The 12,544-nt window shown below is 41.3% G+C and overlaps 1 protein-coding gene across 12 annotated transcripts in view; it reads right to left on the bottom strand.

Moving 5' to 3' along the window:
• Window positions 1-271: 271 nt before the first annotated feature.
• PARP9 (poly(ADP-ribose) polymerase family member 9) overlaps window positions 272-12,544 on the bottom strand; it is a 29,199-nt gene continuing 16,926 nt past the window's right edge. For all 12 annotated transcript variants that reach the window (XM_081832974.1, XM_081832929.1, XM_081832921.1 and 9 more), the window contains 4 exons: window positions 11,180-11,560; window positions 6,423-6,559; window positions 5,601-5,775; window positions 272-1,054 (listed from right to left, as the gene is read on the bottom strand). In XM_081832974.1, the coding sequence (XP_081689100.1) occupies window positions 687-1,054; window positions 5,601-5,775; window positions 6,423-6,559; window positions 11,180-11,560 (1,061 nt within the window). In that variant the 3' untranslated portion in view covers window positions 272-686. The remainder of the gene's footprint in view (window positions 1,055-5,600; window positions 5,776-6,422; window positions 6,560-11,179; window positions 11,561-12,544) is intronic.

Below are 12,544 nucleotides of genomic sequence, written 5' to 3'. Positions count from 1 at the left end.
GCCCCACGCCAGGCTCCGTACTCAGCAAGGAGTCTGCTTGAGATTGTTTCCCTTTCCCCATCCCCTCACCCCCCCCCAAATCATGCACACTCCCTCTTTCTCTCTCTCCCTACAATAAATATATCTTAAAAAATAAATAATTTGGCCTCATGATGCTTGAGTGGCATTGCTTGATATGGTTGAATCCAAATAGGATATCAGTAGAATATCAGCCTTTTGATGTTCTTCCACTTGGAATAATGTCATTTTACATACAACTTTTCAAAGCCAGTTATTCAGACAAAGGTGGTTTATTTTGATATCTAAAACACTATACAAGATTCTCTGGAAAATATAAAATCATCCTGCTGTTACACTATCATTTTAGAAAAATAAAAAGGCTTGGATTATATACTAGAAACACCCCATCACATATAAAACATTTCTGCTGTTACCTGTAGTAAAACAGACAAAAGGACAACTTGAAGGAGAGGGAACGGTCCTGATCCCAAGAAGTGAAGACAAAGATGAAAGAACTAAGATGCTAGTTTGTGGTGGGTCCCCTCAATAACCCAATCGGTTCATATGGACAACCCATCTGACATATTCAAACCACTCTTTGACTCACTGATGGTCATTATTTGGAGACTTCCTCCAAAGCAAGCACATGCTGGTTGTTAAAATAATGTGGAGGTAAATCAACAGTGCTACCCCTTGAGAATCTTGCTCCAAGGATTCTGTGAAGACAGCATCCTTGGTCCTGATGAGTAATTCTGTGGCTGTACATGATTCTGGGTGCAAGTCCACAAATACTGGGGCATTGCCTGAGTGTTACTAAAAATAACAAAGGTTTCAGGGCTGGAGACATTGTCAACCACACTGTCATGGCAATCTGTGTCTCCAGGACTCAATGGTGGGGGAACGATATGTAACTGATGACCCTGACAGAAGGAGCCTGTGAGTACTTCAGCGTCAAACACATATATCAGTTCATCTATGGCTGATGTTTTCTTGACCTGGTATGCTAGGTTTTTCAGGTTCTTGGTGAAGTATATACCAACTCCGTATTTTGGGTCTGATAAAAGAAAAAAAGTTAAAAGATTATTAGGATCTGATGAATCATATTGCCTATGTGGGTACTACTATGTAGTCTCTCTCTAGTCCTCCAAATAATCACCACCTCCTGGTTCCAAGTCCCTGTCTGTAGCAAAGACACCTACAGTTGTTCTCTTGAAACAAATTATCATTGGTATCATCAGCCTAATAATAGCTTACATTTATACACCTACCTTCCTTTTAATTTTCCTTCCTCCCTCCCTATTTTTTTCTTTACATTTACTTCGGATTTAATGGAATATTGTTGCAGACTCGAGAGCAGCACTGAACAACAGAAGTTCAATGTAAGCCATATATGTAATTTTAAATTTTCTAGTAGCCAGATAAAAAGGTAAAAAGGAACAGGTAAAATTAATTTACTAATTTTTATTTAATCTATGATATCCAATATGTTATCATTTCAACTTGTAATCAATATAAAAATTATTAAGGAGATATTTTACATTCTTTCCTTGGGTAGTGATCTTTAAAATCAGTGTATATTTTACACTTACAGCACATCTCAATTCAGATTAACCACATTTTAAGTGCTCAGTAGCCACACGTGGCTAGTAGCTACCAACTGGACAATACAGCTCTAGGGCTTCAAAAAATGACTAAGACATGACCTCTGTTCTCAAAATTTTATAAATGGAACTCCCCACTTGTAAACAGTTAAAGTACAGCACAATTTTATGTGGAGAAAAAAATATTTTGAGATAAAAATCAAAGATTTCTTTCCTGGAAATTTCTTCTTGCTCTTGGTTCTTCCACCCATTGAGTTCTTGCTACTTATTATGTCAGGGGTAAAAAAGATAAAGCTCAGAACAAAGTCAATTGAATATATATAAATTGGATATATATATATGTATATATATCATATATAATTTTAAAAAAAATTTATTTTAGAGAATGTGAGAAGCGGGAGGAGCAGAGGAGGAGGGAGAGAGGGCAGAGAAGGAGAATCCCTGCTGAGCACGGAGCCCGAGATGATGCGGGGGCTTGATCCCAGGATCCTGAGCTTGTGACATGAGCCAAAACCGAGAGTCAGAGGCCCAACCGACTGAGCCACCCAGACACCCCATATAGCATATATAATTATTTTTAATCAAAGCACAGATTATGGTCTTGAAAGGTTTTCTGAGAGAGGAAAAGGGTTTTTTGAACCAGAAGTCTAAAAACCTAAAGGATTCAGAGCATGGAGTTTATGCCATATGTAACAGAGGAGAGAAGGATAAAAGATATTCTTAGAATAGTTATGTCACTTCAAAATAAATAAAAGTTCTTCCTTCCACCTGGTGGAAAGAGAAGAAACAGAGAGGACTTGACTAGAACTCTTGGGGACTCTGAGAAGGGACTCAGTTCACTGCCCCACTCCCTCAAGAGAGCCCTGGGAGTCAAGATAGGGCAGAACAACAAGAACCTCAGAAAAACAGGGAGTAGGGGACTTCCAGAGTAAAAGGAACCATCGTGTGACTCTACTGGGTGCAGCCCCCTCATCCAGCATGGCCGCTAAGTGGAAAGCAGTAACGGCTGGGGAAGATGTCCAGAACAGGTGAAGAATGCCACACAAGACCTTGCATTTCAGCCTGGAGGATGTGCACACGCAAAAATTTCCTGCGCTACAGGAGGGGCACAGACAATGGCCCAGAAAGGAATTCCCTCGGCATGAAAAACAGAGTGCCCTGTGTAGACACTAAGAACAAAGAGCACCATAAATTTAAGCACAGGAGGGTGCTAATGACCAAAGCCCAGGGTGGTTTTTCCAGCAGAGGACATCTGGAGACAGAGAACAGACAGATGCAGAACCAGACCGCTCTTCCCACAGTGCCTGTCCCATCATCTAAAGCACTCTCAGAAGAGAAGAAGGAGAAAAAAACTTGCAGGAACTGACTTTAAACCCCAAAGGGACTAAGAAAACTCTGAAAATGACTGAGTTCATCTTGAGCTGTCAAGATGGGAGTTTTCCATCTCTGTAGACATGGGAGCATGAAAGGTAGGTAAAGTTCCATTTTAGAGCTATAAAGAAGACAAGCCCCACACCTGAGTTTTGTGGAACTGTAGATTTTTGTACCTGTTGGAGTTACAGATGTGGTAACAAAGGAATGTAGGAAGTCCGGAAGCAAGAGCAGGAAGCGACTCCCTGGGCCTGCAGGAGTGAGGGAAGGTGTCCACCCGGAGACGCCATTTGAGATACGTCTGGAAGAAGGAGTAGGACTTTGCAGGGCTAAAAAAGGGGTGAGGAGGGAAGGCATTTCCACAGGCAAAGGCATAGAGGCATGAAATATCCAGCACATTAGGAAACTCTAAGCAGTTCCTGGCTGAAGTGTGGATGAACACAGTGAGTGATGAGGCTGAGGAAATAACAGGGGTGGGGTGGGGGGGTGGCGGCTAGGTCCTTACATGCTCTGCCAATGAGGTGGGAGTTTTACCTTGTAGGCAACTAGGAAGGCAGATATTATTAAACAAGCATGTATGTTTTTAGCATGACAATTCTGGAAGCAGAGAAAAGGATAGGTTGGATAGGGCTGTGGTTTTGAGGGAAGGAAAGGACCTGGTCATCATCTAGGCCCAGGGGAAGAAGAACAAAGGCAACAGGAAGAGAGAGGTGAGGCTGGGCTGAGAATGTCGTCAAGAGGGAACTAATAGGGCTGTGTGACTGCCTGAACCTAGAGTAAGAGGAAGGAAGGAATGGAAGATGATAAACTTTCCAGTTGGGGACTTGGTATATAGATGGTGATGGTATTAGTCAGGTTAGGGAGTATCAGGGGTGGGGGTGGGAGGAAGCACCTGTCTCTTAGGGAAAAGTATGGCCAAGGAAAAAAGTCAGTCTGAGGTGGCTATGGAACATCTAGGCAGAAATACTCAAAAGACAGTCGGAAATATGGACCTGCAGGTCAGGAGAGAGGAAGGGGGTTAGAGTTACAAATCTGTAAGCCATCACAGAGGTAGGAGTTGAAGCTATAGGTATAGGCTAGTGAATGAATTAGAGAGCATCTGGAGGTGGACATAGGAGAGTTAAAAAAAAAAAAAGCTTCCTTTAGAACGCCAGAAAACACCCAACAGGTGGACTCACTAGATTATAAATTATAAGGGCAGGAACTCTTTGTGTTTTACTGTTGTATTCCTCCCACCTAGCACAGGGGCTGACTTACAGAATGTGCTCAAGAAACACTTGTGCAATCAATGAATGAACCCAGTAAGAACAACTGCAAGCATGGAGGCTCCTTCTTGCTCTATTCAGCCAAGTCCTACAAGCAAGAGATGAATACAGAACTGGCTGGAATGCAAGCCAAGATAGAAAATATAAATATATAAAGCTTCATTAATAGAAGCCCCCTTTGCCTATAGTTGGCCATCTAAATTGACCAAGAGTCCCATAATTTGGAAATTTGCAGGGGTAAAAAAAAAAAGCCAAGAACCTTTGTACTCCATATGAAAACTAGGTTAAAAAAGAAGAGTTGCAAAACAACTTCAGTGGTGATAAAATGTCTCCTGGTTCTCAAGCACCTTTGGTTAAGCACGCTCACCAGACATGTTGGCTCAAGTCACATTATGGACAGTATCTCCCCAATGAGTTTATTATCTGAATCGCCTCAGGCAGTGGCTTTAAGCTAATAGCTAGGGACATGGACAGAGCACAGAGGCCAGTAGGTAAAAGACCCGAATCTTGAGGCTTAAAGACTAGATGGAGACAAGACCTTTGGCTGGGTTTTAAAGATACAAATTGACCAGAAGTAAACAGGCTTCATGCCTGCTGAGGTTTTAAAGGAACCGTGTTGCTGAAGAAACTGTAAGCCTGGCTGTCAGTAGCCTGAGAGCATTCAGCAAGGATCATGCTATATATTTTGAAAGGTAAAGATCAAGAACATAGTCAATGGATCAGGCAAAATCAAGCCACATGGCGAGGTATCCTCCATGATTATTACTAAACATCTTTGTCTCCTTTGGAGAGATCTAAAGGGGACAAAACAGCAATTAAGTATGCAATATTGTTGTACAACTGAAAAGAGACATGGAAGCTACACATAGTAGAACTCCCATAGCTGAAAAGGATCTTAAGATATTGTTTACTTCACCTCCAGATGCTCTCTAATTCATTCACTAGCAGGCTACAGGAAATGAAGAAGATGGAAGAGAAAAGAGCAACTTACTAAGTTCAGGAAAATGCCCTTTTAATTAAGGGATGAGGTTTGGTAGTGTTGATAATAATTTTGTGGAGCTAAGCCAAAAAAAAGCTTCTGGGTGCTCTCTGCAGATAAAACACACAACCACAGAAAAGAGAAAAACAGTGAACTGTAGATCTTACCGCTAAAGCTTTCATCAACATTAAACGCATCAGCAACAAAACATATGAAGGACAAAACAAAAAATATGACCCTTTCCAAATTACTTGATCACTATATCCCAGTTGCAAGGGTCTCCCTCACCACAGCAACAAATACTATGAGTGATGAGTCATCTGCTGAGGTCTGCTCACCAATCCCCACATACAGAGGCCCTGAAGATGAGGGGCTGACACCTACCGCGGGGCGCCGAGTACATTCTTTGAAAGCCAACTCTGCATACCGCTTCACAGAACTGGTAGGGAATTTGCTGAAACAGCCTGTGGCTCACAGGCTTCCCATGTGTTCTCCCTTCCATCATTTTCTTCTTTTTTTGGAAGACAGCCATGAGAACCGCGTTGTCTATTTTCTCCACCTATGACCCAAGGATAGGAAAAACTGAAAAAAACTGGGAAAAAGTGAGAACCACTATGTACATTGCTTGATACTCTACTTCAAAGAGAAAGGATCTTATGTGCATATTACTTGGCATGCAACTTGCTTTTCATATAAAGTGTTTTAAGAGTCTCTCCTGACCCCACCCCTCTCCTACTTTGACTTCTGTCTCTTCAAAATTCCCTGTCCCTTCTTTGATAAATCCATATAATAAAAATTCACTGAGCAATCCCTACATGCCAGGCACTGGTAATGAAATGGTCAACAGTGTAGACAGTCTTTGCCTTCTTAAAAGCTCACAGTTTAGAGAGAGGTAAAAATAGGTAAACAATTATAATACAGTGTGATACATGCTATTCCATTTCTTTTCATGTTGCTTCAAGATAGGCAGAGAAGTTTGCCCTGACACCTGATCGGTGCTTCCGGTGATGTCCTGACATCATTCCTACCTCCTGATTCCAACTACACCCTTTGTGCCTGCCCACCCCTGCCCGCCTTTCAGTCTTAATCCTAGGGGTCCAGGTCAACGAGCAGCTGGCTTAGAGTCATCAGCAGGTGAGTTTTTCTTTTGGTTACAGAACCAAGTGAGAGCAAGACAAGTCAAATCTTTCCCTTAATTAAGTATACCTTTATAACCTGCAAACCACAGTTTTCAAACTGTTTCTTCTGATCCTGAATTTCCTCCGCTGAAAGCTTTAGGCATCTCAGAAATGTATTCCTTTTCATTTCATCCTGGTTTTGGGGTTGCCAATCAGTCCATTGTCCTAAAAATGAGTAACACAAAACTTTGTCTCAATGCTCTATGAGAGGAAAAACACTTGTAAAGAAATTTAATAGGGGTGCCTGGGTGGCTCAGCCGGTTAGGCGACTGCCTTCGGCTCGGGTCATGATCCTGGAGTCCCGGGATCGAGTCCCACATCGGGCTCCCTGCTCGGCGGGGAGTCTGCTTCTCCCTCTGACCCTCCTCCTCTCATGCTCTCTGTCTCTCATTCTCTCTCTCTCAAATAAATAAATAAAATCTTAAAAAAAAAAAAAGAAATTTAATAAAACAAGTTATAGAAATTTAAAGGAATGGATTAGCCAGTTTAAACTGTATGGCTTATATCTTATATGTTTAGGACATGCAAGGAGAGTACAATATAATGAGAAGGCATAGGATAAAAGAGGGGATTAATAAATTTGTCCTCACATGATTTGGATTAAGAGGCTGAGGGAGTGAGAGAAAAAAGAGCATTAGTATATACTTCCCCCATCAATGTTGTAATGATGATATATAATTGTGTTGCTAATAGGAAATGTTTATATTTTTGGCCAGGATGCTCATCAACAAAAAGATACGGGCATAACAACACATTAAGGAATGATGAAAAATAGTATGACATTTATATAAAACTTTTTCAAGATTTTCAAAAAGATTTCATATCTCAACTTCATTTGAGCATTACAACACCACCACTGACACAATTAACACACTTTTACAAATAAGGAAATTGAAACTCGAAGTTAAGTGACTTGCCCAATATCACACAGCTAAAACAAACCTGGCTTTCACCGGTGCTTTCTGCAATTGGCAAGGCAAAATATTTGGTACATATCTCACTCATATGCACCCAACCACAAAGAGCAAACTTTGGAGATTAAGAGTTTATGGTGTCCTGTCTTCCCTCCCTTCCTTCCTTTTTTCCTTCCTTTGTCCCTTCTCCCTTAACTTTCCTACCTTCCTTTTTAAGTTCAAGGGACAACCTGTTACTGCCTAGCAAATCCTTGTTGGAATAAATATACATATAGGTGAACAAACAGACTTATTTTCTTTTTAAAAGATTTTATTCATTTATTTGAGAGAGAGAGCATGAGCAGCGGGGAGGGGCAGAGGGAGAGAGAGAGAGAGAGAGAAGCAGACTCCCTGCTAAGCAGGGAGCCTGATATAGGGCTCGATAACCAACTGAGCCACCCAGGCACCCCTCAGATTATTTTCAGTTTGACTTAAACCCAAGTAAACAAAAATGACATAATTCCCAGCACATTATTTAACCACAGAAAGCAGATGATAAATCCAAAGAAATTCACTAGAGGGGCCAAGTTGTAAATCTGGGAAACAGGGGGGACAAAATTCCATATCAGAGAAACTCCAAAGCCAGGAAATTTCAAAGGAAGATACTATAAATTAAATCTCGAGAGCAACAGCTGACCTTTATAAAGTATAGTAACAGAGTTCAGTTCACCTGAGTTCAGCAAACATTTACTGAGCTCCTATTACCTGTCCAGTGCTGGGTTGGACACCAGAGACTCAAAGATCCACAAACTCCTACTGTCAGAAGCACTCCCCAGGAAGGATTACAATGACAGCATAAAAGAGGAAACACCTAACTTCCATTATTTAAATTGTATCGCTCTAATGGATAGTTAGTTGATGTTCCTTGTAGTAATAACTCATTGAAAATTTATCCATTTTGTTAACTAAGGTCCTAATCCAGTTGAGAGAGGATCAGTGTGTAGGAGCCTCGGAAACACAGCTGTGGAATGATATGCTTAGTCATCAACTATCAAAAGTGCCACCTTGCAGCAGAACAAGGGACTCACAGGGCTAATTGCCAATAGTCAGGAGAATGGGTCAACCCTACGAGTGCAGTGAGTTTAAAGTAATGCTACCAGTGTTTGTCTCTTGTTCTCTTGGGAAGTATACTGGTGTTAGTTTAAATACCCACAGTCATTACCTTTCAAAAGCTAAGTAGAAATCATAATCTTTGGTCTCATTCTTTTTTTTTTTTTTAAAGATTTTATTTATTTATTCATGAGAGATAGAGAGAGAGAGGCAGAGGCAGAGGGAGAAGCAGGCTCCCCGCGGAGCAGGGAGCCCGATGAGGGACTCGATCCCAGGACCCTGGGATCATGACCTGAGCTGAAGGCAGACGCTTAACCGACTGAGCCACCCAGGCGTCCCTGGTCTCATTCTTGTGTATTATTTTTGAATGCTATTTCTTTATGCTCTATGTTTTTAATTTTTTAAAGATTTTTTTTTATTTACTTATTTGAGAGAGAGAATGTGTGTGAGAGAGGAAGAGAAAGCATGAGTGGGGGGAGGGGCAGAAGGAGAAGCAAGTTCCCCATTGAGCAGGGAGCCCGATGTGGGACTCGATCCCAGGACCCAGGGATCATGACCTAAGCCGAAGGTAGATGCTTAACCCACTGAGCCACCCAGGCACCCCTCTTGTGTATTATTTTTGTCCATGTTTTTTGACACTGGGTTTTCTAAGGAATGTGGATACAACACTTACTGTAAACTCCCACTCACTTTGACCATGTTTACCTGAATTATTTTTACAAACACAAGGTTAAAATGAGGTGTCCTTTGAAAATTTGCATCTGAATTTTTGTACCAAACCCATCAACGTTACAGTGAAACTCACCTTATCTTTGTTAAAATCCTTCAAGGCTCTCCCTTGTTTCAAGAAAAACTCTGAACTCTCATGTGATTTCTAAAGTCTTTCATAATCTAGACCCTGCCATGGTCTGATTGCTTGAAAGTTTCTTTACCTTACTAATTTCTACCTATTCTTCCTTCTCTATTTATGACACCTCCTCTGAGAAGGCTCCCCTTGACCTCCCAGGTCTGGGTTAGGTGTCTAAACTGGTATTCTGAGACCCGATTCCAATGTCTGTGTGTGTAGAGGGTTTCCCATATATACAACCAAGCAATTCTGCTACTATCTACCCAAGGATAGCATCAGATTCCATAGGTTAAGAGTTCAGTCCTACAAGACTGCTCCCCAACGCATGCACACACACACACACACACACACACACACTTCAGATACCAGTCGAAAGCCAGACTGTTGTTACCCATGCTTCTGGCTGACTAGCTATAAACTGAAGGTTCCAATGACCTGCTCCTTGGATTTCAAACACCGGTTTCAAGTTCAGGTTGTTACCTGTACTTTTGACTGGCTAACTATAAGTCAGAGGTTCCCATGATCTCCTCCTCGGGTTCAATTAATTTGCTAGAGCAGCTCACAGAACTCAGAGGAACATTTTACTTACTAGATTACTGGTTTATTATACAGGTATATTACTCAGGAACAGCCAGACTGAAAAGATGCATAAGGCAAGGAAGGAAGGGGGAAAGAGTGCAGAGCTTCCATGCTCTCTCCCAGCAAGCCACACTCCCTAGCTCTCCACGTGCTCACCAACCTGGAAGTTCTCTGAACCTGTCCTTCTGGGTTTTTATGGATGTCCATTAGCTACTCACAGCTGACTAAATCATTGACCACTGGCAACTGATTCAACCTCCAGCGCCCTCCCCAGAGCTTGGGCTGGGGGATACCGAAAGTTCCAATCCTCCAATCACAAGTTGGGTCTCCTGGCAACCAGTCCCCATCCTTAGGCGCTTTCCAAAGTCACCTCCTTAATGTAACAAAAGACATCTTTATCACTCTCAACACTCAGGAAATCCAAGGGCTTTGAGAGCTGTAAGCCAGAAATGTGGATAGAGGCCAAATATATGTGACAAATGTTTTGATCATCGGAATGACGAAATATATATATTCTAAATTGCAACATCACAGTGCCTGTCCGAGGTGCTCCCACAGAGCATTTTCACCCTCCTCTTTCATAATTAACTTGCTTGCTTCTCAGTATCCTCAATTAGATTTTGAGTGGAAACAATGTCCATCTTATTATTGTATCCCCAGCACCCACCACATGCTTGGCACATATCATGGATACAATATACATCAGTCCAGTAAATAAATGAAATAAGCTTCTGTCTCCCAAGGTGGCATTTACAACAGTGTAATTTTCCTAGTTAGCTCTAGGACCATGTTAAAAGGACCTCTCCAGACCCAAATTCCCAGTCATCATGATGAATTTTTGCCCCATTGAATGGGAGATACTTGAGTGTACTTCACAGCATGAATGAATAGTTTACTTTGGTGAGAGAGCTCAAAGTAATTTTAAGGTTCCTAATGCTGCCAGCAACAAATACGTAAATGCAAGAAAACTCAAATAAATGAATTAATCAGGTGGAATGTGTCTGTATTTGAATGCTCCATTTGTAGAATTAGGGATGTACTTTTCCCCCCAGAACCTGGGCTTGCGTTGCTGGAGGCTTTCCATTTAATTGCCTCTTAGGCAATCCATTTCATCATAAGTAAATCCAGTCATGTGTGTGCACGTGCATGTGTGCGTTGTGTGTGTGTGTTCATTTACTAATTAACCCTGCTGGTAGAAAGACAGCCAAAAAACGGTTATAAAAGGTTATGGCTTAACACAGAACCAGCATGATTTGCTCTCTCTTCCATGCTATCTCTGACCCACATACATACAGACGCACTCACACCCATAAGGAATAGTTGCAAGAGCTGACTTTCCAACTTGAAGTTACTCACCTGACAAGCTCCAAAGGGCTAGCTCCTTTTTTCTTGCCATCTCCTCTTGAACTTCACACAGCATAAGTTCAATGTTCATAACGACCTCAATGACGTCAGCTTGGGCTCCTTTAATCTCTAAAATTGCCTTTTCCAGACTGATAATCTCTGAGATAGAGACCCTTAAGGTATTCTGAAGTTGAGTCAAAATGTCATGTTCCTTTTTCCCAAGGTAGAGGATATGATTGTTCTCAATGATATGGTGGTCCTGGGGGGTCAGTATCCTTTGGATCCACGCTTGGGCCTCCTTCATCTTTTCCAGGTTGGATCCCATCAGACTGATGGCAGGAGATTTAGCTTTGAGCCCATTTTCTCTTTTCTCCTCTCTGGTCAACTGGGGGACTGAAAAGACTGTCATAAACATCCACAGAAGGCAAGTGGGTTTTAAACCAGAGCAGAACAAAACACCAAGGCCAATATTTGCCCCGAGGACATTATGACCAATGCCAGCAGCAGCAGCCTCAATTAAGTGCCTATCTCTGATTGCTGTGCTAGATATGAAGGAAATCTAAATATATGGTTTCCAGTCTCCTTGAGAGCAGAGTTTAGCCTGAAAGGGGTTGGTTTTATCATGCCTTGCCCCTGCTATGTTGCATTTGTCAGTTCACAGATGAGTTAATCTTGTGAAATCACCCTGGATGTTAACCCACTATTATACCTCAGAGATGCAGGTCGGGTTCCAGACTACCGTATAAAGTGAATATTGCAATAAAACAAGTCAAATGAATTTTTTGGTTCCCTAGTGCATATGAAAGTTGTGTCCACACTATACTCTAGTCTGGGAAGCATGCAATAACATTACGTCTAAAAAACAATGTACCGACCTTAATTTAAAAATACTTTGTTGCTAAAAAATGCTATCATCTGAGCTTTCCGCGAGTTATAATCACTGATCACAGATCACCATAACAAACACAATAATAATGAAAAAGTTTGAAATATTGTGAGAATCACCAAAATGTGGTATAGAGACATGAAGTGAGCAAATGGCTGTTGGAAAAATGGCACCAATTGACTTGCTTGATGTCGGGTTGCCACAAACCTTCAATTCGTAAAAAAAAAAAAAAAAAAAAAAAAGGCAGCATCTGTGAAGCACGATAAAACAAAGTACAATAAAATGAGGTATGCCTTTATGTCCCACTGACTGAGATTTTCCTTAACCTCTTGCTACTACCGAGTTTGAAATCAAACATCTCTGAAAGCCATACAGCTTAAAGAGTGAAAATTCCTTTTGAAAAATATGTATTTCTGATTATAAAAATCATACATTTATTTTTGATAAATTAGAAAATTATCCAAGTTTAATGAAAGGAAGATATACCCATA

The sequence above is a fragment of the Leptonychotes weddellii genome, chromosome 1, assembly GCF_054177405.1.
Source record: "Leptonychotes weddellii isolate Sample4059 chromosome 1, ASM5417740v2, whole genome shotgun sequence".
NCBI classification, from domain to species: Eukaryota; Metazoa; Chordata; class Mammalia; order Carnivora; family Phocidae; genus Leptonychotes; species Leptonychotes weddellii.
The sequence above is the reverse complement of the archived record's forward strand: the minus strand, read 5'-3'. Positions and strand labels throughout refer to the sequence as shown.